The 27,585-nt window shown below is 40.2% G+C and overlaps 1 protein-coding gene across 6 annotated transcripts in view; it reads left to right on the top strand.

Moving 5' to 3' along the window:
- Positions 1–27,470, top strand: part of LOC144595351 (basic immunoglobulin-like variable motif-containing protein) — a 51,747-nt gene extending 24,277 nt beyond the window's left edge. Inside the window, exons 1-10 of one of the 6 annotated variants that reach the window (XM_078402770.1) lie at positions 16–126; positions 2,064–2,682; positions 6,755–6,881; positions 11,475–11,570; positions 15,434–15,538; positions 17,921–18,015; positions 19,749–19,881; positions 21,559–21,642; positions 25,177–25,273; positions 26,781–27,470. In XM_078402770.1, coding sequence (XP_078258896.1) covers positions 2,097–2,682; positions 6,755–6,881; positions 11,475–11,570; positions 15,434–15,538; positions 17,921–18,015; positions 19,749–19,881; positions 21,559–21,642; positions 25,177–25,273; positions 26,781–27,086 — 1,629 coding nt within the window. In that variant the 5' untranslated portion in view covers positions 16–126; positions 2,064–2,096 and the 3' untranslated portion in view covers positions 27,087–27,470. The other 5 variants (XM_078402772.1, XM_078402766.1, XM_078402767.1 and 2 more) reach the window with 5 other exon arrangements.
- Positions 27,471–27,585: the final 115 nt, after the last annotated feature.

The following is a 27,585-nucleotide window of genomic DNA, read 5'->3' as shown; positions in this document are numbered from 1 at the left end:
GGGAGATTGCATAGGACTGAGCGGAGGCAGCTACACTATCACTGGGCCTGGCTGGGAAACGTCGAGCGTGTTTTGTTCCGACTCTGCTGGCGGTTGGAGCAGTCGACTCGGAAGAGGCGGGCGGAGGTAACATGAGGACAGGGACACTTTCCGGCCCTTCGGCGGCGCTAACGCTCCCAATATTAACGGGCTCACGGCAGCCGGTGGGCGCTAGGTGTTCAAAGACGTGAAAGCGACGGGTCGGGGAGAAGATTGCACGAAATATAGCGGTTAGTCCTTTCCGGGAGGGGGAGGGAGGGGAGGGGAGGGGGAGGGGAGGGGGAGAGAGAAGGAGAGAGAGGGGGGGAGAGAGGGGGGAGGGGGGGGGAGAGGGAGGGAGGGAGGGGAGGGAGGGAGGGAGGGAGGAAGAGAGGGGTGTAGAGGGAGGGAGAGGGTGTAGAGGGAGGGAGGGGGGAGGGAGGGGGAGAGAGGGGAGAGAGGGGGGGGAGAGGGAGGGGGAGGGAGAGGGAGAGGGAGAGAGAGGGGAGAGAGCGGGGGAGAGAGAAGGAGAGAGGGAGGGGGAGAGGGAGAGGGAGGGAGGGGGGAGAGGGGGGAGAGGGAGGGAGGAGAGGGAGGGAGGAAGGGGAGGGAGGAAGGGGAGGGAGGGAGGAAGGGAGGGGAGAGGGGTGTAGAGGGAGGGGTGTAGAGGGAGGGAGAGGGTGTGGGGGGAGGGAGGGGCGGGAGGGAGCGGGGGAGAGAGAAGGAGGGGGAGAGGGAGGGAGGGGGAGTTGTCGCAGGACCATCGCCAAATAAAACTTGACACTGAGCTATATAATATGTTGGGGCTGACGACCTGACGCTGGTTTGGAGGTAGGTATTAAGTAGCAATTTAAGGAGATTGCAGAAAATGGGAGGAGGAAGAAGAGGAGGAAGAAGAGGAGGAAGAAGAGGAGGAAGAAGAGGAGGAAGAAGAGGAGGAAGAAGAGGAGGAAGAAGAGGAGGAAGAAGAGGAGGAAGAAGAGGAGGAAGAAGAGGAGGAAGAAGAGGAGGAAGAAGAGGAGGAAGAAGAGGAGATAATGTCAGAGCAATGGTGGAGAAGGACAGTGTGGTTTAACTCTGAAATCGCCCAGTGCCCGAGCCTAGGGATGGGTTGGAGTGCCATTTATAACTTTGTTAAAGGTCGTGTCTTCTCTCACTGTGTTGTGGTGGTAACCTGATTTTGGCAAAGGGAGGGTCAACATTGTAACTGCTGCCCAAAAAAGCTACTGCAAAGAGTAGTATAAAAGCTGGAAATGCTTGAAATACTCATCAGGTCAGGCAGCAAATGTTAATTCTATTTCTCTTTCCACCTGCTTTTGTGAATTTATTTGTATTTCATTGTTGGACTCCAAATTAATTAGAAAAGTAGATGACGCTTATTGTTACCTTACAGGAGAAATGTTTGCAGAATTTAATCTTTAAAACTTATGATAACTCACTCAAGTAAAGGAGATGGTTAGAGGATTTTTCCAGATATTATTAGTTGTTCACAGGAAAAACAATAAATAATTACAGCATCTTTTGGGCCATCCAGTCTGTACCCTCTGAAAGTTAGAGCAACCCAGCTTGGTCTGAAGAAGGGTCTCGACCCGAAGCGTCACCCATTCCTTCTCTCCAAAGATGCCTGAGCTGCTGAGTTAGTTACTCCAGCATGTGTCTATCTTCCCATACATTTTGTCCTGATCATACCCTGATTCCAGAGCCATGTAAATTCTTTCTGATACATGTCCAGTTTATTTTAGATACAATTGTATTTGCCTCCACTACTGTTGTAGTGCATGGCAGTGCTTTCCATATTTTCACCACATGGTATTCTGAACCTGAATATTTTGTGCAAAATGATTTGGGAGGATATATTTTGCTATATCACAAAATCCAGGACTAGAAATCTATGTGGATGCCCGGAGTAAATGTATAGCAAAGCCTTACACAAAAGTAAAATTGATTCAATCATAGGCATACTATATGTGCTTAAGATATATGTGCTTAAGATATTTTTGGTGCCTTCATTGTATTTTAAAATTAATTCTTATTACATATTTTAGGTTCCATCGCTTTTGAAGGATGTTTACATTGAAATGAAATGCACGAATCATCTGGTTGATTGCTGTTCTTTAAGAAAGCCCATTTCCATCTACCAAAGACCCAACTCCTATTGGCATCATTCAATGCCCAATTCTAGTGAATATCAACTACCAAAGCCAACTGGAAACATAAAGAGTATCAATGTTCTTGATGAGCTTGCAGCTGGTGACCCACCAGGAGCTTCTAGTTCCAATTTGTTTTCCTGTTACGGTGCTCCATCATTCAGCCTAAGTCCCAATGCCACAAGACATGGACCATGGATGTTTCCTGTGGTCCGGGCACAAGAAGTGTTTTACAATGTCTGTTCGGATTATGGTTTACTAAACAAAGCCACCGTTATTGCCAAGGTACCACGAACTTCCAGCGAACCTGCTCCGATACAGGATGGAACTTCTTCAGTAGATTCTCCAGAACACAATTCTAGTTATGTAGAACTTCAAGTTGATCCTCCAGATGTAACCCACAGAGGTAATGCAGAAAAGGTTGCTATGCCTGTCAGCCATGGGAAACAGCTGCTTGCCTGGGAGATAGATACATCAGATTTTAATATAGTAACATCTAAATTGAAAAGTAGAACAGGTGAGAAAATGTCACAAAAAAGTAACTAACTAACTGTGTTGAGAAGGGTTTTTCAACTAATACACAACATTGCAGCCAATATAAAGCTGGAGGTATTAATTTTGAAAGTCCTTTTAATGGATAGAATGTTGAATTATTTCCAAAACAGCATTCCGTTGACATTTTTTTGTTATAATGTTTCACATGATTTTTTTTTTGGTTTTCTTGTCATTTGTGCGTGAGATTTATGTTTGTTTTTTATCTGACTGACCATAATTGCTAATTCTAATTTTATTCTTGCGATGTTGGAAGAATTCATACTTTTTCTGACATTGCCTTTAACAGGTTGACTAGTTTCAATCATTCCACTATCCAGTTTGTTTATAATTTATCAATAACAATTGGTTTTCTTTTAATTTTTAATTTGTTTTTTTAATCGTGCGTGCTTTCAAATTATTATTCATTTCCTTAAACTATTATTAATTTATTCAACCCAACAAAATGTCACAGCATCTCATTCACACCATAAATTATGAACCAACAAATTGATCTGTTATTCCTTTGTATAACCACACATCTCTGATCTTGCTTGCATGAAAATAATTAAACTCTTATTGTGGAGATGCTCAGGATTTGCAAATACTTGGATAACCATTTTAAAGTTTGGAAAATCAGGTCCTAGCAATTCAACCAAATTGACCAAAGTGTAAGATGGCTCGGGTCTATTTCACATTACCTAATGGGAGAGGAAAGTGAGACTGCAAAAAGAATGGCATTGCCAAATTTCAGTTGCCCTCTGTCTGCTTTATTAAAATTGTGATCACTTTGACTGCAAAACTGGGCTCGTGACGAGGCAAATCAATTAATTTTGTATAGTGGAATGAAAGGTGTTATGAAAGTATCAATAGATTCTAAATTGAAGTAAAGTTCTATTTTAAATTATAATCCTAATAATTTAGATATTTCATTGTTCTATATCCAACATCAATGGAATGAGATATTTAGTAAAGTATCCATAAAGGATACTTTACTAAATGGTAGTAATGTGTATACATTATGCAGCTGAAGGATGGTAGACATTCTGGCAAAGATATATAATAACTACTAAAGAAGGTTCCCAAGATGGAAGCTTAACAGCATCAAGGCAGCCACCTTCATAGGCATTTCATCCACCTCCATCTTTCTGTGAGTTAAGCAACTGCAACCTAAAACTGGATGAATGAAAGATAGTTTTGAATAATTAAAGAACTGGATGAATGATGATTAGTTTTGTTCCAGTACATCCTAAACCACTTTGGAACAATCGCTACGTGAGGTTACTTCCGCGTGACAGGCTATCAGCTATTCAAAAGTTATTTGGTTTTACTTCACCATGCAAATAAAAATGCAAATTTATTTCAAGGTTAATTTGTTAATGTTTATGTAACAAGGGGTCACAGTCCAGAACAAGGGGTCACAGTTTAAGGATAAGGGGGGAAGTCTTTTAGGACCGAGATGAGAAAGTTTTTTTTCACACAGAGAGTGGTGAATCTGTGGAATTCTCTGCCACAGAAGGTAGTTGAGGCCAGTTCATTGGCTATATTTAAGAGGGAGTTAGATGTAGCCTTTGTGGCTGAAGGGATCAGGGGGTATGGAGAGATCAGGGGGCAGGTACGGGATACTGAGTTGGATGATCAGCCATGATCATATTGAATGGCTGTGCAGGCTCGAAGGGCCGAATGGCCTATTCTTGCACCTATTTTCTATGTTTCTATGTAACGTTAATATTTTGAGTGAAATAACTATGATTACTATAGCTATCTTAATGCTGCTTGTTTTTAATTTGTTTTAATGTTAAATGAGCCTCTTGTGCTCAAGATGAGCAACATAAAAAGTGGGACTTGGAGCGTTGTTGCTCTGTCTATAATCGCCCAACACCTGTAGAGTGGTGAACCCAGCCCAATCCATTACAGGCTCCAACTCATTTCCTTCCATCCAGTCTATCTTTGCTTTGCATTGCATCCAAAATGTTGACAGAGCTAATGGTGGTGCTGGCTCGAAGGGCCAAATGACCTACTCCTGCACCTATTGTCTAGTATCGTTATGGATACCTGCCATCTTGGCTATTCCCTTTTCTCTCTTTTAGCTTCTGAGAGATGATACGGGAGCTTGAAAGCCATGACATCAGACTTAAGAACGTCTTCTTCCCCACTGCTTTAGTTTAGTTTAGAGATACAGCGCGGAAACAGGCCCATCTAGTCCACGCCGACCAGCGATCCCCGCGCGCTAACGCTATCCTACACACACGAGGGATAACTAGTGTTGGAGGAAACCGAAGATCACTGAGAAAACCCATGCAGGTCACGGGGCGAACGTACAAATGCAGTACAGACAGCACTCGTCAGGATTGAACCCGGGTCTTTGGCACTGTAAAGCAGTAGTGCTACCACTGTGCCACCATGCCGTTATCCAACTCCTGAACCATTCACTCTTTCCCACCCCCTCCCGCAGGTGCTGCCATGTACTCTTATTCTTAACTCTTCCTTCATTTGGTTATTCTGTTCTTGTACTTTAATATTTTTTGCACTACTTTAGATTGCATTGCAATCTATGTACCATTTTGCTGGTTTGCATTGGTCATTATTTTTGTGGTATCTATCATTACAATTTATACTGTTTACTCTGAGCTCCATATAAAAAAGGAATTTCACTGCAACCTGGCATATATGACAATAAATTAATCTAATTTCCCCTGCATGTCCTGGTTTTCTCCCACTTCTGAAAAATGTGCCATGAGGTTATTAATGGCCATAATTATTAGTTTCTAGAAATTACTCCTTATGTCAGTAGCAGGAGAATCGGGCTTTGGTTGGCACGCAAGAGACAATTGATTATCGGGAAATAAATGAGTGAATGAGACTGATTGGAATGTTCTGAGAGCCAGCATAAACTCAATGGACTAAATGGTCTCATCCGCCGATATAAGAAAATGTATGGCAGTACAGTCCGCTTTCATGAGAAAATGTATTGATAAAGCACTTTGATTTACTGTCCCTAATATATAAACGTTGATAGTTTTCTATTCATGCATTTGGAATTGTGCAATAAGAGAATATACAATACATGGAAGGATATTGAGTGGTGGTGTTGAACAAAGGGACCTAGGTGTGTATGTGCACAGATCCTTAAATGGAGCAAAATAGGTCAGTAAGGGTTAGTGTTTCCCTTCAGTCAACACACAGCACATGGAGATTATGCATAGATCTGTGAACAACACTTGTTAAACCAGGGTTTTAATGCTGTCTACAGTTATAGTCACCATATTATAGTAAATAAGTTTTTTTTAAATTTTGGAGAGGGTGCAGAGAATGTTTAAGAAATTGGAAGGATTGGCAAATTGTACCCTCAAGGAAAGATTGAGTAAAATGGGATTTTTTGTTTGAAAAGAGGCAGGTAAGGAGCAATTTAATTGAGGTATAAAATTATGAGCTGGATAAAATTATGCTTGGATAGCTCCTTCCCATTTACTCTCTTTCCTTCAGTCAAAGGGTTTAAAGTTAGGGGACATAGATTTAAAGTTAAAACATGCTTGAAACGCATAACAGATCAGGTAGCATAAGTAGAAAGACAAACAGAATTAATGTTTTGAATATCTTTCAACTCTCCTTTGTTTGTTATTCTGTAAGTAGTTTTTTTTGTTATCCTTGCCTGCCACATATCCTGCTCTAAATTCTGACATGTATCGCATTCTTGCTTCGATTTTCTATTCAAAAGTTTTCAATGAGAAGTTATTTTAATTATACTTTCAGTGACACTGAATTAATGAAATAATGTTATGAGCTCTGCATTTCGATAATTTAATTGCTTGAAAAGTCTAATTTGTAAGATAAGTTTAAAACTGTTGAAAAATAATTGGTATCTAATTTGCATGCCCTTCATTTTTATCCCTATGCATGATTTTCATTTTAATGTCACTTCCCAGCACTTGCTCAGTTTGCTGTTGAATATGCATCTGGCTGTAGCATTGAGAATTTGAGTATCTAAAAGCAAAGTAAATTTGCTCTAATCAATTTATGGCAGACCATAAAGTGTTTTTGTACATATATATTTGCAGGCAGCTTGAAGAAGCAAAGTACAAAAAAGATTAAACCGCAGGAGAAGCACAGCGAAAAAAAAGACTATTCTCCATTTACAGTTCTGGAAGAAATGAAACAGCGCAAGGTTTTGGACCTTCGAAGGTGGTCAGTATTTTTATCTATTTATTCTGTAAATTTTGATTTCCACGGATTGTCAAGCATATTTGACATTGTTACTGCACCAATGCTTGCCTGATTACAATAGAAATTAAGGTTTATGTTTACCTAAACTTTGGGATATTTTACGACAATGAAAGCATTATATGAATATAATAATGTAGGAAAATAACTGCAGATGCTGGTTCAAATTGAAGGTAGACATGTCTGAAGAAGGGTCTCGACCCGAAATGTCACCCATTCCTTCTCTCCTGAGATGCTGAGTTACTCCAGCATTTTGTCTACCGTATATAAATATAAGTTCATCTTCCCTAGACAGGTAGCTAGAATTAACAAGCCTTCAACCACTCACAGCAGACTCCACCAACATGTTTTTCATTTGGTATCTCTTGGTCTCCAGCCTGTTACAGATATTCTTTTACCATTTCTCCCCTTTTCCCATTTAAAACACAGTTGATCTTTACCATTTGAGTTTAATGCAAGGTAATCAACCTGAAACATTAATCCTGTTTGTTCCCCTTTGTACGAGTGCTGCCTAGCCTGTTGAGTATTTCCAGAATTATTTGTATCACATTTTCAGCATTTTTGTTTTGCTTTTCAATATAAATGCGTGTATTTTCAAGAAAAATTCGAATGAATATTACTAAATTATATAATGTGCAGGAAAGAACTGCAGATGCTGGTTTAAATCAAAGATAGACACAAAATGCTGGAGTAACTTAGTGGGTCAGGCAGCATCTCTGGAGAGAAGGAAGCACTGGATTACTCCAGCATTTTGTGACTAAATAACATCAGTCTATTTCCTGATAAAGTGAAGAAATGTTCTCTTTATACAGTATGGTATATGTACAGATGGAAATGTTGTGAGCATGACTGCTACAAACAAATGGCATAATCTAAGTCAAAATACTCAGTGCTGGAAAAACTCAACGGTTCAGTTCCTCCAACCTTTTGTGTTTTACTTAAGATTCCAGAATCTGCAGTTCCTTTGTGTCTCAATTTGGGTATTGTCACTGTAATTTTGTAACAGACAGGAAAATAAATTGGTAGAGAATTGCAGGAATGCAATAAAGGCTTACCAAATTGATTATTGGATTTCGGGAGGGGACAAGGTGCTTGATCCATGATGTGAGTGAGATTAAGCTGTTTAGAAACATAGAAACATAGAAAATAGGTGCAGGAGTAGGCCATTCGGCCCTTCGAGCCTGCACCGCCATTCAATATGATCATGGCTGATCATCCAGCTCAGTAACCTGTACCTGCCTTCTCTCCATACCCCCTGATCCCTTTAGCAAAAAGGGCCAAATCTAACTCCCTCTTAAATATAGCCAATGAACTGGCCTCAACTACCTTCTATGGCAGAGAATTCCACAGACTCGCCACTCTCTGTGTGAAGAAATGTTTTCTCATCTCGGTCCTAAAAGACTTCCCCCTTATCCTTAAGCCGTGACCCCTGGTTCTGGACTCCCCCAACATCGGGAACAATCTTCCCGCATCTAGCCTCTCCAATCCCTTAAGAATTTTATATGTTTCTATAAGATCCCCCCTCAGTCTTCTAAATTCCAGCGAGTACAAGCCTAGTCTATCCAGTCTTTCTTCATATGAAAGTCCCGCCATCCCAGGGATCAATCTAGTGAACCTTCTCTGTACTCCCTCTAAGGCAAGAACGTCTTTCCTCAGATTAGGAGCCCAAAACTGCACACAATACTCCAGGTGCGGTCTCACCAAGGCCCTGTACAACTGCAGTAGAACCTCCCTGCTCCTAAACTCAAATCCTCTTGCTATGAATGCCAACATACCATTCGCTTTCTTCACTGCCTGCTGCACCTGCACGCTTGCTTTCAATGACTGGTGCACCATGACACCCAGGTCACGTTGCATCTCCCCTTCTCCTAATCGTTCATCATTCAGGTAATACTCTGCTTTCCTGTTCTTGCCGCCAAAGTGGATAACCTCACATTTATCCACATTATATTGCATCTGCCATGCATTTGCCCACTCGCCTAATCTATCCAAGTCACTCTGCAGCCTCCTAGCATCCTCCTCGCAGCTAACACTGCCACCCAGCTTCGTGTCATCCGCAAACTTAGAGATGTTGCATTCAATTCCCTCGTCCAAATCATTAATATACACTGTAAATAACTGGGGTCCCAGCACTGAGCCTTGCGGTACCCCACTAGTCACTGCCTGCCATTCCGAAAAGGACCCGTTTATTCCTACACTTTGATTCCTGTCCGCCAACCAATTTTCTATCCACCTCAACACTGAACTCTCAATACCGTGTGCTTTAAGTTTGTACACCAATCTCCTATGTGGGACCTTGTCGAAGGCCTCCCAGTCCTCTGGTATGCTACTTTTTCTGGCTAATCTGTATGCTTCATCTTTTGTTTTAATACTATCCTTGATTTCCCTTGTTAGCCACGGATGCACTACCTTTCCTGGTTTGTTCTTTTGCCAAACTGGGATGAACACTTGTTGTAGTTCATCCATGCGACCTTTAAATGCCTTCCATTGCATGTCCACCGTCAACCCTTTCAGCATCAATTGCCAGTCTATCTTGGACAATTCATGCCTCATACCCTCAAAGTTACCTTTCTTTAAGTTCAGAACACTTGTTTCTGTATTGACTTTGTCACTCTCCATCCTAATGAAGAACTCCACCATATTATGATCACTCTTGCCCAAGGGGCCTCGCACAACAAGACTGCTAACTAACCCTTCCTCATTACTCAATACCCAGTCTAGAATGGCCTGCTCTCTCGTTGGTTCCTCGACATGTTGGTTTAGAAAACCATCTCGCAAACATTCCAAGAAATCCTCTTCCTCAGCACCCCTGCCAGTTTGGTTCACCCAATCTATATGTAGATTGAAGTCACCCATTATAACTGCTGCACCTTTGGTGCATGCATTTCTAATTTCCTGCTAGATGCCATCCCCAACCTCACTACTGCTGTTAGGTGGCCTGTACACAACTCCCACTAGCGTTTTCTGCCCCTTAGTGTTTCGCAGCTCTACCCATATCGATTCCACATCCTCCGAGCTAATGTCCTTCCTTTCCATTGCGTTAATCTCCTGTCGAACCAGCAACGCTACCCCACCTCCTTTTCCTTTCTGTCTATCCCGCCTGAATATAGAATATCCCTGGATGTTGAGCTCCCAGCCCTGGTCACCCTGGAGCCACGTCTCCGTAATCCCAACTACATCATAATCATTAACAACAATCTCCACATTTAATTCATCCACCTTATTCCGAATACTCCTTGCATTGAGACACAAAGCCTTCAGGCTTGTTTTTATAACACTCTTGCCCCTTATATAATTATGTTGCAAAGTGGTCCTTTTTGATTTTTGCCCTGGATTTGTCTGCCTGCCACTTTTACTTTTCACCTTGCTACCTATTGTTTCTACCCTCACTTTATACCCCTCAGTCTCTCCGCTCTTGTTCCCATCCCCCTGCCATATTAGTTTAAATCCTCCCCGACAGCACTAGCAAACACTAGTTTGGATCTATGCTCCAGAGCAGCGGTTCCCAAAGTGACTGGTACTGTCACTGGTGGCTGTGAGATTACCGAGAGGGGCGCAAAAAGGCAAGTGGGGTGATGGGGCATTGGACAAGAGAAGTGTCACGACGTACAAATAAACCAAGGTAGGTTGGGAGATCGGGACTACACCCATAGCTGATGAGAGGATGGCTCAGTAGTCAGATGATGGTCGGAGGAAGTTGTCTCTGATTCTGCTGGTACATGCTTTTAAGCTGTTTTATCTTCTGCCTGATGGGAGAAGGGATATGAGAAAATATGGGTAGTGAGGTAAAAGATCTTGCTAGGTGGTGGAGTTGTGCTGGATGGCCAACTAGATTGTAGTCATAGACTCGTACAACACTGAAACATTCCCTTCAGATTAACTTGACCTTACTGACCAAGATGGCCCATCTACAACATCCCAATTGCCTACATTTCACTTATATCCCGCTAAATCCTTCCTATCCTTGTACATGTAGAAACAGATTTTAAATGTTGTTGCACCTGTCTCATCTGCCTGCTCTGGCAACACTTTCCATCTGCCCACCACCCTCTATGTGGAAAAATTTGTCACTCGGGTTCTTGTTAAATCTTTTCTCTCTCACCTTATGCTCTCAATTTCTTGATTCCCCATTCTGGAAAAAAAGGTTATCTGCATTTACCCTATCCATGTCCTTCATAATTTTATGCAACTCAATAAGACACCTCTCTACACTTATGAAGCAGGGAGAAATAGATACTTTCTCAGCAAAGGCAATATTAGGAGATATAACAAAAAACTTGGTTATAGCAGGAGTTACAAGGTGTTGTGGAAGAAAATTCCAATTTAGTAATTGGGTGTCCAACCATGTCAACCAAGTTGCTTAACCAATCTAGTCCCACTACCATCTTAACTCCTGGTTTGTCCAACCATGAAATTTGTGTATCGTACTTTTATATCTAATCACTTTTATTTATTGTTATGAGACATTATTGCCCAATCACACATTTTAATAGAACACGTCCTAGAATACTGACATACAACTAATTATCACTTTTTCTCTATCTTGTCCTATTCCAGGTATTGCATCAGTCGTCCACAATACAAGACTTCATGTGGAATATCCTCTTTGGTTTCATGCTGGAACTATCTATTTAGTACCTGTGGATCAGGAAGGTGTAGTTACTTATTTCCTGAAGTAAATTATTGTTCTCATTTTTTTTTCTATTGCAGTGTTAAAAATTGTATCAGTTTATGGAAGTAGTTTATAATGAGGGCTTTCAATTTCCAGTTTTAACCAAACATTCGTAAAAAGGATTTTATTCCATTTTGTATAAATGCCAACCAGGACAAAACTTTTTAACCAATTATAATTCTGTGCTGGCAACAGCAACTGTACAGTAATTAAGTTTCCAATAATTTTACTTTGAAAATGCTCAAATTTACCATTGATCAGTCACAAAGTGCTAGAGGAACTCAGCGGTTCAGGCAAAACCTGTGGAAGAAATGGGTGGGCGATATTTCAGGTTGTGACCTTTCTTCAGATTCCAAAGAGGTTCATTTCCTCCACAGATATTGCCTGAAACATTGAGTTCCTCCAGTGCTTTGTGTTTGGCTCAAGATTTCAGTATCTGCAGATCCAAGCGTCTCCATTATATTTCTTTATGGGGTACACTTATTATCAGCACGACAGTGGTGAAAGAGGCAAGTGGAGAAAAAGTGTGGCCAGAAATAGGGTGAATATGTAAGAAGAAAATGGAAAAAAACTGTGTAGGATCAGAAGATGCAGAATCCATGTAGATGGAGTTTTTAAAAATTCCGAGCGTAAAAAGACTGATGGGAGGTATAGACAGGCCTCTGAATGTAGATTTTTAGATTTTTTCTAAAAATCTACATTCAAAGGCCTGTCTTTACCTCCCATCAGGGTCTTTTATGCTCGGAATTTTTAAAAACTCCATCTACAAGGGCACAAATTACATCAGGAAATAGAAAATGCATTTAAGAAAGACATTGTTACAGGGGTCAAGGGGGGCTTCAATATGCAAATAGACTGAGCAAAGCAGGTTGGATCCCAAAAGAAGGAATTTGTGGAATGCTTATGCGATGGCTTCTTGGAGCAGCTTGGAGCCTAATAAAATGCAATTCTAGATTTGGCGTTGTGCAATGAGCCAGACTTGATTTGTGAGCTTAAGGTGAAGGGACCCTGAGGAGGTAGTGATCATAATATGAAAGAATTCAACCTGCAGTTTGGGAGGGAAAAGCTGAAATTGTACGTATCAATATTATTGTTGAGTAAAGGTAACTACATAGGCATGAAGGAGGAGCTGGCTAAAGTTTATTAGAAGGTACCGGAGCAGGAATAACAGTGGAGCAGCAATGGCAGGTGTTTTTGAGAAGAATTTGTAAGACGCGGGATCTTTTCATCCCTAAGAGGAAGAAACATACCGAGGGGAGAATGAGGCCATCGTGACTGATAAAGGAAGTCAAGGATAGCCTAAAAGCAAAAGAGAAGGCATATAACATGGCAAAGACCAACAGAAATGACAGATGAACTGAATAAGTTTTCTGCATCAGTCTTCACAGTGGAAGACAACAGCAATGTCCCAGAAATTCAAGAGAGTCGTGGGCAGAAGTGAGTGCAGTCCCTATAGCTGAGGAGGGAAGCTGAAAAGTCTGAAGGTAGATAAATCTCTTGGACTAGATGGACTGTACCCCAGCATTCTGAAAGAGGTAGCTGAAGAGATTGTGAAGGTGTTAGTAGTAATCTTTCAAGAATCACTAGAAATGGGAATGGTTCCAGAGGACTGGAAAATCGCAAATGTGACCCAACTGTTGGAGAAGGGAGCGAGGCAAAAAATAATTATAGACCAGTTATTCCGACTTCTGTAGTTGGTAAAATTTTAGAGTCCATTATTAAAGATGAGTTTTTTGGGTACTTGGAAGCACATGATAAAATAAGCCAGTCAGTAGGAAGGAACTTCAGATGCTGGTTTAAACCGAAGATAGATGTAAAATGCTGGAGTAATTCAGCCGGACAGGCAGCAACTCTGGAGAGAAGGAATGGGTGATGTTTCAGATCGAGTTCCTTCTTCAGACTCTAGATCCTTCAGAGGAAGGGTCTCAACCCTGAAATGTCACCCATTCCTTCTTTCCAGAGATGCTGCCTGTTCCACTGAGTTACTCCAGCATTTTGTTTCCATCTTAGGCCAAAGTCAGCATGGTTTTGTTAAAAGGAGATCTTGCCTGACAAATCTGTTGGAGTTTTTTGAGAAGTTAACAAGCAGGATTGACAAAGGAGAATCAGTGGATGTTGTGTGCTTGGATTTTCAGAAGGCTTTTGATATGTGCCACACGTGAAGCTGCTAAACGTGATAGGATCCAATGGTATTCGAGACTAGTTTCTAACATGGATAGAAGATTGGCTGACTAGCAAAAGCCAGAGTAGAAATAAAGAGGGTCTTTTCTGGTTGGCTGCTGGTGACATGGTGTTCCACAAGGGTTGCTACTTTTCGTGTTTCTGTTAATGATCTTGATGAGGAAGTTGATGGCTTTGTGGCCAAGTTTCCACACAATCCAAAGATAGGTGGAGGGACAGGTAATGTTGAGGAACTAGGTTTCATGGTTTCAAGGTCAGTTTATTGTCACGTGCCAATTAAGGTACAGTAAAATTTGAATTGCCATACTGCCAGACTAAGTGAAAAGCAACAAGACACACAACCACATAAAGGTTAACATAAACATCCAGCACAGTGGATTTCACATTCCTCACTGTGATGGAAGGCAATATTCAAACTTCTTCCTCTTGTTCTCCCGCGGTCGGGGCAGTCAAACCATCCGCAGTCCCATTCAAAGCCCCCGCAGCCGACGATCGAAGCCCCCATCGGGGTGATCGAAACTCCCACATCGGGGCGGTTGAAACTCTCCGCGACTTGGAGCTCCCGAGTTGGCCTCTTCTTACCAGAGACCGCGGGCTTCTTGATGTTAAAGTCCACAGGCCCCGCGGTTGGAGCTTCGATCCCCGGCAAAGGGATCACAAGCTCCACGATGTTAAAGTCCCGCAAACTCCCGCGGCTTGGAGCGCACGTCGGTCTCCAGGAAAGGCCGCCAATTCCACGATATTAAGGCCGCAGTGTGGACGGAGATACGATACAGAAAAAAATCACATCTCCGTCGAGGTAAGAGATTGAAATAAAAGTTTCCCCTGACCCCCACCCCTCCACATAAAACAAACCAAGGAACCCTAAAACATACTTTTTAACATGTACTAAAAATAACACAAAGAAGAAAGGACAGACTGTTGGCAAGGCAGCCACACAGGAGGCAGCAAAAGGACTGACAGGTTGGGAGAATGGGCAAAGAAGTGGCAAATGGAATACAGCATAGCAAGGGTACAATCGTGCACTATGCTAGAAGTAATAAAGATGTAGATTACTTTCTAAATGGGGAGAGGGTCATATAACATTTGAGGATTTAGCAAAGAAACTAGATCTAATATGTTCTACTATGAAGACCTAATTGGTATATCCAGGTTATACACCAATTATGTGATGATAAATGGTACAGCTGTACAAAGAAACAGCTACTCTATTAAAATAGCAGCTGGGACATCACGCATTGAGGAGCCATTTAACACAAGTCTGGAAACTGATCACCCAATTTATAAGCACAATGTAGTATAGAAAGGCACAGCAACCAGAATATATATTAAAGTTTAAATATATTTGTTTAATGTCTGTTAATGCTTTTAGCACATTAAAGGGCATATTTATCTTTATTGTATCCAATACATCCACATATCATGTAATCTGTACCACAGTCCCTCTTAGATGATGAGTGGCTGTATTTCTTAAACAGATTATTAGGATTTCTGTTAATAATCTTCTTTTTGGAATGGACTTATGCTGTGATCCTATTTTAAAAATAAATAATGTCTGTTTCATTGTTACACAAAAAAAACAGTTTTCAAAAAGATGTGCAATAGTGATTTCTAAAATGGACTGTTGTTGATTAATATTATGGAAATGTTATGTTTTTCGCAGTCTTCCACCAATTACCCAGGAAGAGGCTTTACATATTTTGGGTTTCCGCCAGCCCTTTGAAGACATTAGATTTGGCCCCTTTACGGGAAATGCGACACTGATGAGGTAACCCATAGAAAGTGGGCCAACTACTTGCATTAGCACTGAAGCAAATAAACTTGCTGATTGTTGAAACAGCACTTGTTTACATGGGTGTTATTCACAACATTGTTCTGGAAAAAGATAGGACACACGAGATAAAATCCTAAATTGGGGCAAGGCAAATATTGAAAGTGTTGGGTGGAAATTGCAAAGGTTTTGATTGAGAGAGGTTATTTGCGGGCAAAGGGACATCTGGCATGTGCAATGTTTCGTATAAGAAGATAACTGCAGATGCTGGTACAAATCGAAGGCATCCACTCACAAAATGCTGGAGCAACTCAGCAGGTCAGGCAGCATCCCAGGAGAGAAGGAATGGGCGACGCCCATTCCTTCTCTCCTGGGATGCTGCCTGACCTGCTGAGTTGCTCCAGCATTTTGTGAGTGGATGCCTTCGATGTGCAATGTTCCTTTTTAAATGCATGGGGTATGGGCATTGCTGGCAAGTTCAGCTTTATTGCTCATCCCCAACTGACCATGAAAAGGTAAGAAGTCAGCTTCTTGAACTGTTGTAATCTGTGTGATACTCCACAGATGAGTAGTTTAATACAACTGAGTGGTTTGTTAGATTCTTTCAGAGGGCAGTTAAAGCACAGCCCCATAACTTTTGATTTGGAGGTGCATGTGGACAAGACTGGATAAGGACAGGAAATCTCTTTCCAAATGGAAGGTTAGTGAATCCCACTGAGATTGTCTAACAGCAGCATGTCCTAATGGGATTTGTGGACTTTGCCACCATGATATCCTTGATATTTATAAATGGAGCTGCATTTGTTTTTATGCTGGTGTTATTATAATATCATTAAAACAATTCTATTGTCAAAGGTTATGTCATATCAAGGATTCTGCTGTTAGGAAATAGTTAAATGGAATTACGAACCTTCCTTTGACTGGGTAGCACATAAACAAAAGGTTTTCACTGTACCTTGGTACACGTGACAATAATAAACTAAACAAAAGAGTTTTGTACATCAGAGTATATTAGTATGACATCAGCAACAGCTTTTGCGATGTAGCTTGATGTAATAAGTGTAAATTTGTAAAATTGCTACGGTTCTATATTTTAATTTTTATGTTTTATTAGTCTCATTCTAAACAAAAATCTGCAACAGTAAGCACATTTTCACAACTGGCATTGTGCTGCCAGATTGCCCCCCTTGATAGGAAATGATATGATCAAAGAGTTTAAAATTGTAATTTAGATTTTATAGGGATGAAACAAATAAATTGTTTCCCATCTCTATTCCTTTCCGCTGAGACCGTTCCCTCTGCAATTCCTGGTCAACTCATCCCTTCCCACCCAAGCTACCTCCTCCCCAGGTACTTTCCCCTGCAACAGTAGGAGATGCGACACCTGTCCCTTTACCTCCGTCCAAGGACCCCAACAGTCTTTTCAGGTGAGGCAGAGGTTCACTTGCACCTCCTCCAACATTTACTATCCGCTGTTCCAGGTATGGACGCCTGTATATTGACGAGACCACGCACAGGCTTGGCAATCGTTTCGCTGAACACCTCCGCTCAGTCCACCTAAACCTACCTGATCTCCTGGTTGCTAAAAACTTTATCTCCCCCTCCCATTCCCACACTGACCTTTCTGTCCTGGGCCTCCTCCATTGTCAGAATGAGGCCCAGCACAAATTGGAGGAACAGCACCTCGTATTTCGCTTGGGCAGCTTACACCCCAGTGGTATGAACATTGACTTCTCTAACTTCAAGTAACCCTTGCTTTCCCTTTCACTCTCCATCCCCTCCCCCTTCCCAGTTCTCCAACCATTCTTACTGTCATCGACTACATTTTATCTCCTTCCTTTGTTGTTACCTTCTCCCAACTAACAATGATCTATTCTACATTTTCCATGATCTCCATTTCCTTTGTCTTGTTTTCATACCTTACACTTCCTTATCTCTACACCTCCTTATCTATGTACCTCCCACTCTTCTGCCATCAGTCTGAAAAAAGTTATCGGCCCGAAACGTCACCCGTTCCTTCTCTCTAGAGATGCTGCCTGTCCCGCTGAGTTACTCCAGCATTTTTTGTCTATCTTCGATGATAGGTTAGTGTTCCTACTTTCACACAAAGTGTAAAAAAGTTATTCTGTAGGAAATATTAAATAGTTTTACTTGGAGAAGTTGTCTCAGATCATAATATATACAGCACAATGTGATTTTACCGAGTGGTTGGAATTTCCCATTCAAAAACATCAAAAGAACCTCTACAGTCTTTCTGGTCAATTTCGACAAATGTTAACACTATGTAATTGGCCTGAAAGATGTACCAAAATAAAATTAAGGTAGTTTCAATTGAATGAATACTTATTTAACTCTTACTTTTCCTCTGTATTTTAATAGATGGTTTAGGCAGCTTAATGAGCATTTTCACATGAGAGGCTGTTCCTATGTTCTGTACAAGCCCCATGGGAAAAACCGAACAGCTGGCGAAACTGGTAATTTAAACATTTTATTGCTGTATTAAAATATACATTGGTCTGTTATTTACTGCAATGTCCTGAACTTTTAAAATATGTACATGCTCACGTCCTGCATATCTGTAAAACTAAGCATTTAAAAAAATTATTTTTTAAAAAATTTTCATCACGATATTATCTGCCAATTTTTTTTCTCATCTGCCATGTTAGATTGGGGGGAGGGCACAGGTTTGGGTCTGGTTTGTGTTTATATTTATTATTTGTTCCAGTAATTTATCTTGATAACTGCGCAGAAAACAATTTACACTTGTTACTGTTTTCATCAGCAGTCAGTAAGTAAAAACCTATAGATGCTAGAAACCTGCAATGAAAACAGAAATATCTTGGAAATAATGGGTCAGACAGAATCTGTAGGGAAAGAAACAGAATTAATACATTTGTTTGATAACCAGTTACCACATCTAGAAAAATCAAGAATGCAGCATTTGCAAAAGCAGGAGGGATGGAGAACAATGGGAATATATTTTGAAAGGGTGAAGCCCAAGCAACTGTGAATGCAGCAGATAGTATGGGAGCGAACAGAGAACACCTCCTTTCAGTTAGCAAGCCTTTCACTCATCTATGCCCCTCTATAGTGTTCTAACAAACCCAATATAAACTCAATAAATAGCATTTCATCTTCTGTCTTAAAATATTGCAGGCATCGTGACTTGGGTTTGAATTCAAATGCTTCAGGTAACAAGCATTTTCAGTCTGTGTCAGAAATAAACAATTCTTTTGAGCTCATCAATTTGAAACAGCAACTTTAGTACTTTTCTCTCTACAGATGCTGCCCGAAAGGCAGATTATTATCTGAATGGTGTCAAGTTAGGAAGAGGGGATGTTCAACGAGATCTGGGTGTCCTAGTGCATCAGTCACTGAAAGGAAGCATGCAGGTACAGCAGGCAGTGAAGAAAGCCAATGGAATGTTGGCCTTCATAACAAGAGGAGTTGAGTATAGGAGCAAAGAGGTCCTTCTACAGTTGTACCGGGCCCTGGTGAGACCGCACCTGGAGTACTGTGTGCAGTTTTGGTCTCCAAATTTGAGGAAGGATATTCTTGCTATTGAGGGCTATTGAGGGACTGTCGTATGTTGAAAGGCTGGAGCAATTAGGCTTGTATACACTGGAATTTAGAAGGATGAGGGGGGATCTTATTGAAACATATAAGATAATTAGGGGATTGGACACATTAGAGGCTGGAAACATGTTCCCAATGTTGGGGGAGTCCAGAACAAGGGGCCACAGTTTAAGAATAAGAGGTAGGCCATTTAGAACGGAGATGAGGAAGAACATTTTCAGTCAGAGAGTGGTGAAGGTGTGGAATTCTCTGCCTCAGAAGGCAGTGGAAGCCAGTTCGTTGGATGCTTTCAAGAGAGAGCTGGATAGAGCTCTTAAGGATAGCGGAGTGAGGGGGTATGGGGAGAAGGCAGGAACGGGGTACTGATTGAGAGTGATCAGCCATGATCGCATTGAATGGCGGTGCTGGCTTGAAGGGCTGAATGGCCTACTCCTGCACCTATTGTCTATTGTCTATTGACCTGATGGATATTTCCCTTAGCCTCCTAATTTCTTATTTCAGGTGACACCTGTGTTCAGTACCTCTCAGTTCACATGGCATTTTTTCCTGAACATTTATTGTTACCCTTTAATTTATCAGAATGTTAATGGAATCGTCTATTATTAAATTATGATTTATATCTATATTGCAGCTGAGGGCACCTTGCTGAAGTTAACTCAAGGCTTGAAAGATGAATCTATGGCCTTTATATATCATTGCCAGAATCATTATTTCTGTCCCATTGGATTTGAGGCTACTCCTTTAAAGGCATCCAAAGCATTTCGGTGTGTATAACTCAACATTGCTTTGTCTCTGATTATTTGTAAATACATGTTAAAATACATTTCAAAGTTGGATTATCAGAAGGAAAGGACAATTTGTTTTTTTTATACACACTGAGAACATACAAAGTTTCAATATTACATTATTCTCACCACCAGCATTCCCCACTACTTTTAAGTTTTTTTACCTATATCTCAGGTGAAAGTTGCATGCATATCAGTGGCCATTGGCTAGAAACATTAACACTGATTCAACGGCCCTGGCCCAAAATGTCACTTGTCCATTCTCTGCCCATTTGCTGCCTGATCCACTGAGTTCTTCCAGCACTTTGTATTTTGGTCAAGATTCTGGTATCTGCAGAATCTAACACTGTTTCTTCCTTCATTGATGCTGCCTAAGCAGCTGAATATTTCCTGCAATTTCTGGTTAATCACAGATCCTGTTTTTCTCATGCTGTCATTGATCTTCAAAATTAGGGAACAAATAAAATATTTTCAGTTAGGATCTTTCACTTCACAAGTTGAAAACAAAATTATTGCATTAAAATCCAGGAATGAACAAATTAATACACATATTTTGTAATATCAAAATACTTTCTTATGGAAGGTATGGTGCTAGCTCTTTGTTTTGCGAGAAGAGTTCCCAGGGAATGGAAAGGTTGTGGAAGATAGCATGTTGGGGTGCTGCATGGAGAGGAAGTTGACTAATGCAGCTGGCTGTGAAAAGGCTGGGAACCAAATATTTACGTACCTCCAGCCCTCCCTCGTTCCCCACACTGGGAGTACCACATTATCCACTGAGGGCCCTAAGACAAAGGTCTTCAAGTCAATGCCGTTCAAATTCCAAGCATTATTGAATTGGGAATGATTTGATGCAAAAAAAAAAGTGTTTCAATTCTGCAATGACAGGGAAGAATCTGGAATATAAAAGACAAAATCCTGAAAACATTAGGCAGGTCACATACATCTATGGAGAGGGAAACCACGTAATGTGTCCAACCATAGAGTAAAAAAGCATGGAAATTGAATTATGACATTGTGACATTTCATCCATGATAAAATCCTGCTAAACCTGTGATACATCCTTTGGTCTATTAGGAGGGCCAAAACAATATGGTGGGGGGGGGGGGGGGGGGAGAACAAAGGGGTAGCCGGCATACTTTGTAACTTTGTCAGCACTGTAGGTGGCTGCTATTTGTATACCTTGGAAATGCAAGCAAAGAATTTCACTGTGCCTTGTCACATGTGACAAAGTATTCCTCCAGTGGGCACCTAACTGGGATCTTGTACAAATTTGGTGATATAAAATTGCCTTCAATTTATTATATGCTCAATGTGAAATATTATACATTTCGTGGGGTAGACTGAGACTTACTCCCCCCCTCACCCATGTGTTTTGTGTATTCTGCGTTTTATAACTGTTGGCAGATCAATTTCCTTCCTGGGTTAAATAAAGTTCTATGGTGTCAGATTCCTTAATGCCACAAAGGTTGCTTTTCTAGTCTATTCAAAATGTTCATATTAATATTGTTTTCTTGAAATGCTCTTACATTTTATATTTTACAAAAAATGATAATTGTTATTTGTATTCCTTCATTGTTAGACCATCAGATATCAGTAAAAATTATGTTATATCTGGTAACGCATTGTGTTTGGCTGTTTTTTGTCCTTTAATAACAGAGGCAAACTCCCTCTTGAGGAAATGGAATTTTGGATCCTAATAGGGGAACCAAGTAAGAAACATCCAGCCATACACTGTAAAAAGTAAGTTTAATGTTTAAACAATATATTGTTGATCATGAATAGGTGACACTTCTGGGTCACCAAGTGAAAGGTAAAACTGAAGGTGAAATGTATTTTTCTTTCCATAAATGTTGCCTGAGTATTTACAGCATTGTTTTTTTTAAAATCAAGTGGTATTTGTTTACTTCTATCTACACGTTTAAATTTTATGGGATTGTAAATATCACTATCTTTAATTCATTTCCAAATTAATTTCCAAAAATACTTCATCGATGAAATGCACACTGTGCAGTGCCCCCCATAATGTTTGGGACAAAGACCCATCAGTCATTTAAGTTCCTTGGAACCATCATCTCCAGGGACTTTAAATGGGGAGCCACCATCGACTCCACAGTCAAAAAGGCCCAACAGAGGATGTACTTCCTGCGGCAACGGAAGAAACACAATCTGTCACAGGCAAAGATGGTCCAATTCTATACTGCTATCATTGAGTCCGTCCTCACCTTCTCCATGGTCTGGTTTGGCTCAGGCACCAAGCCGGAGGCTGCAACGGATCGTTCACGCAGCTGAGAAGGTTGTTGGCTGCAACCTTCCCCTCATTGGCGAACTGTACACTGCAAGGGCCAGGAAGCGAGCGGGCAAGATCATCTCTGACCCCTCTCACCCTGGCCACAAACTCTTCGAAGCACGTCCCTCTGGAAGGCCACTCCGGACTGTCAAAGCAGCCACAGCCAGACATAAAAACAGCTTTTTTTCCACGAGTGGTAGTTCTACTCAATAACCAAAGTCTGTAGTCTCTTTTTTGCTCTGGTTTACATTCACCCACATGTTTAGACTGTAATGTTGTATCCTTATTGTTTTGATGTAGCTATGCTTTATTGTTAATTGTTAACTGTATGTTTGTGTTGTCATTTGTGAGCGGAGCACCAAGGCACATTCCTTGTAAATGCATACTTGGCCAATATACTTATTCATTCATTTATTTATTTGCCTCTATACTCCACAATTTGAGATTTGTAATTTTAAAATATCACTTGTGGTTAAAGTGCACTTTGTCAGATTTTATTAAAAGAGTATCTTTATACATTTTAGTTTCACCATATAGAAATTACAGCTGTGTTTATACATAGTGCCCCTATTTCAGGGCACCGTAATGTTTGGGACACATGGCTTCACAGGCATTTGTAATTGCTCAGGTGTGTTTAATTGCCTGCTTAATGCAGGTATAAGAGAGCTCTCAGCACCTGGTCTTTCCTCCAGTCTTTCCATCACCTTTGGAAACATTTATTGCTGTTTATCAACATGAGGACCAAAGATGTGCCAATGAAAGTCAAAGAAGCCATTATGAGACTGAGAAACAAGAATAAAACTGTTAATAGACATCAGCCAAACAGGCTTACCAAAATCAACTGTTTGGAACATCATTAAGAAGAAAGAGAGCACTGGTGAGCTTACTAATCGCAAAGGGACTGGCAGGCCAAAGAAGACCTCCACAGCTGATGACAGAAGAATTCTCTCTATACTAAAGAAAAATCCCAAAACACCTGTCTGACAGATCAGAAACACTCTTCAGGAGTCAGGTGTAGATTTGTCCATGACCAGTGTTCGCAGAAGACTTCATGAACAGAAATAGAGGCAACACTGCAAGATGCAAACCACTGGTTAGCCGCAAAAATAGGATGGCCGGGTTACAGTTTGCCAAGAAGCACTTAAAAGAGCACCACAGTTCTGGAAAAAGGTCTTGTGGACAGATGAGATGAAGATTAACATATCAGAGTGATGTCAAGAGCGAAGTATGGAGGAGAGAAGGAACTGCCCAAGATCCAAAGCATACCACCTCATCTGTGAAACACGGTGGTGGGGGTGCTATGGCCTGGGCATGTATGGCTGCTGAAGGTACTGCCTCACTTATCTTCATTGATGATACAATTGCTGATGGTAGTAGCATAATGAATTCTGAAGTGTATAGACACATCCTATCTGCTCAAGTTCAAACAAATGCCTCAAAACTCATTGGCCAGCGGCTAAATTCTACAGCAAGACAATGATCCCAAACATACTGCGAAAGCAACAAAGGAGTTTTTCAAAGCTAAAAAATGGTAAATTCTTGAGTGGCCAAGGCAATCACCCGATCTGAACCCAATTGAGCATGCCTTTTATGTGCAGAAGCGAAAACTGAAGGACTAGCCCCCAAAACAAGCATAAGCTAAAGATGGCTGCAATACAGGCCTGGCAGAGCATCACCAGAGAAGACACCCAGCAACTGGTGATGTCCATGAATCGCAGACTTCAAGCAGTCATTGCATGTAAAGGATATACAACAAAATACTAAACATGACTACTTTCATTTGCATTACATTGCTGTGTCTCAAACATTAAGATGCCCTGCAATGGGGGAGACTATGTATAAACACTGCTGTAACTTCTACATGGTGAAACCAAAATGTATAAAAATTGCCTTTATTAAAATCTGACAATGTGCACTTTAACCACATGTCATTTTTTTCTATTACAAATCTGAATTGTGGAGTACAGAGGCAAATAAATAAATGATGGGTCTTTGTCCCAAACATTATGGAGGGCACTGTATGTCTGGTACACAAACAAGAAAATAACCATAAAAAATCACAATGTACTAAATTTACCTTTTCTAGTCGTAATAAAATTTGCTAACTTGGATATTTTTTGAAGTCTCTATGTCCTAAAGGCATGTAGGCTGATATGTTCATTGGCCACGGTTGACAAATTGCCCCAATTGTGTAGGTTAGTCGTGTAATTTAGGGAAATTGGGGAAGATAAAGCAATGGGTGCTAGATGGTCAGCATGGATGCAATAGACAGAAGGGCCTGTCTGAGCTGTATGACTGTGTTGCTGGATTAGGAGGAGCTCATTCATTCAAATTGACTAAATAGTATCTTTTCAATTTGATTTCTGGGAGGAATTATTAATAATAGTAGATATCCAGGATGCTTTGTAAAATTGCTTTCTTACCTCAAACATAATCAAGTAGACATACAGGATATCAATTGAGGCTTGCAGACAAGGCATTGGGCTATGAATACTGCTTTCAGATGTACTTTTTTTAAAGTGATAATCTGATTATCATCACATTGCTGTTTGTTGGATCCAACAAACTGCATTGGATCCAACAAACTGCAAGTTTGGTGTTGTTTTCCTTATGTCACAAATCATCAAATGTATCTGTATTTTTGTAGAGTATTTGGGACATGTAAAATGGAAGAAAAATCAAATATTTTTTTATTCCAATGGAATCATATGGATATTTTAAGATTGTTAGATGGTGTATAATTATTGAGAGAGAACATTAGTTTAAATAAATCTGGTTCTTAATTGTTTTAAGATGAGCTTTGTCATTAATTTTGTTCCTTGCATGGTTGGAGACTAGTTATCTGAAATTTTCAGTTAATGCATTGAAATAATTTGCAGTGTTCGGATTTGTTTTAACAAATGACTGATTTTGCACTTATTATGATTTATTAAGGATTGAAATAATTATGCTTCCACTAATATAATGTCTACTACTGATAATTTCAGGTGGACAGACATAGTGACTGATCTCAACACACAGAATCCTGAATACCTTGATATTCGAAATCCTGAAAAGGGTATACAATACAGAAAAACCAAAAAGGTATTAAAGAAAATGTCTCGTGCTATTTAAGAATTCATGAGTATTGTGATAAACAATTTATTTCATAGTTTTGTGTATATATGCTCGGAATTTTAATGTGCAACAAACTAATGGTTCAATGGTCCTTTATTGTCATTTGTACCATTTAAGGTACAGTGAAATTTGATTTACCATAGTCATTCCAGACAAAGCAACAAGATACACAAGTACATAAAAGTGAACATGAACATCCACCACAGCGGCTCCCCCACATCCCTCACTGTGCTGGAAGCCAATAAAGTCTTATCTTCTTTCCTCATTCTCCCACAGACGGGGCAGTCGAAGCTCCCGTGATTGGAGCTCCCAAAGTCGGTCCCTAGCCAAAGGACCGCGCGCTCCATGATGTTAAGTCCACAGGCTCCCATGGTTGGCTCCCAAAGTCGATTCCCAGCAAGAGGGCGCCACTCCTCAATGTTAGGCCGCAGCAAGGAGATACGATACGGAGAAAAAAAACGTATCTTCGTCGAGGAAAGAGATTTTAAAAAGTTTTCCCCCCATCCCCACATAATACAAAGCTAGATACACTAAAACATACATTCAAGAACATACTAGGAACAACAAAGAAAGAAAAGGACAAGACAGACTTGGCGAGGTTGCCATTGTACAGTGCCACCTGGTGGAGATTATAATTCTACAAAATGTGCTGGTATGTTCATTGGCTTTTGTAAATTGTCCCTTGTGATTTGTCCATTTGAAGTAGGACAGCATTTTGACTGTGCCTGGCCCTTGATGGTTCAGGTGAGTGCATGTAGGATTTGTATCTGTGAAATGTATTCAACTACTTGAATATATTGAAGTTCAATGAAGATTTTCAGTAATGACAGAAGTAAAGCAAATAATCCTCGTGGAGCTGGAGCCTCAGATGCTATAATAGATCAAATGGGGGCCCAGAACAATCGCAGCCCATAATTCCATGGAACCTTTTACAGACAGCAAAGCTATCACCCCCAACCCCGAGCTTTACACTCTGTTAAAGCTTGTCATTCTTAAAAGTGAATAAAAAGAAAATTAAAACTGGCATTTATCAATAATGTAAGATAAACAAGTCACTTAAACACTTAATTAAAAAATATTTTAATCTTATTTTTAGTTTGCTTTCTTGCAGCAGTATATTCTCCATTCGCATAAATGCCAATACTGGGCTCCATACAGAATCCAGTGGTGACACTGCCAGAAATAACCAAAATATATGTTCAGCCATTTGCTGAATAAAGGTGGTACCAGCAAAGTCCAGGCCACTGACCTCTGTGCACTGTTAGAAATACTGTTCATCTCCACATTACCAAGCAATTAAAAAAATTGGAGGTTTTGTATTTGAAATTGTTCCTTTTTCTGCTGAATCAATTTGGTGTGTATATTTTGTTATTATTCACAATGGGTGCACCTCTGCAGGATGAAATCAATATATTTATGTTAATTACCAAAGCCAAATAATGATAGATAATCATTGTTTGTGGTCTCCAATTAGGTTGGTGGAAACTTGCATTGCATAATTGCTTTCCAAAAACTGAACTGGCAAAAATTAAGCACTTGGATGATGAACATTGGAAACTTCAGATGTGAACCACGTTCAAAGGTATTGGAATGTGAAGCCAGTAACTCTGCCACTGGTTTGGAAAGAGTTTTAAATGATCATCGAGACCCATCAATGAATGACAAGAATAATAGTGAAGGATTTCAGCAAGCATCTGAATGGAACCACATTTCAAGCCCTTATGAATACAGAGATTGTGGCTCTCCTGAAAGTGAGACGGATAAAGAGAGCATTGAATAAATGTAATGGTGTAAATACAATATGCTTTTGGTATGAATAGTTGGACATAATGATTTGAGCATGATTTAGATTAAGAATTGCAGTTGGTATTAAAAGAATGTGTGATCAATAGAAAGTGACATTGATGTAAGTGCAGTGGAAAACTATTTAAAAATTAAATAAAATGTGATGCAATCAGCCTGTTTGTGTACTGTGCTGCTGCACAAGTGTAGAAATTGGAATCAACATAAGCACATTGAGGGATTATTAATGTTATCTCTTTTTTCAAATTTTCAGTCTTTTTTTTTAAGTAAAGATGAAATCTAGAAACCATTGTAAAGAATCATAATCATCTCTTTTTTAAGAGATTACATTTAAAAATTAATAAAGTGCTCTTCTAATGTATTTAGTATGTGTATTCTTGATTGTAATGTAAATAAGATTTATAGTGTAATTTAATCACAGTGTGAACAATGGCATTGACAATGTTGAAAACAGTTTCAGGCGCAATAGAGAATAT

The sequence above is a fragment of the Rhinoraja longicauda genome, chromosome 7 (genome assembly GCF_053455715.1).
Source record: "Rhinoraja longicauda isolate Sanriku21f chromosome 7, sRhiLon1.1, whole genome shotgun sequence".
NCBI lineage: Eukaryota > Metazoa > Chordata > Chondrichthyes > Rajiformes > Arhynchobatidae > Rhinoraja > Rhinoraja longicauda.
This window is presented reverse-complemented; position numbering and strand designations above follow the sequence as displayed.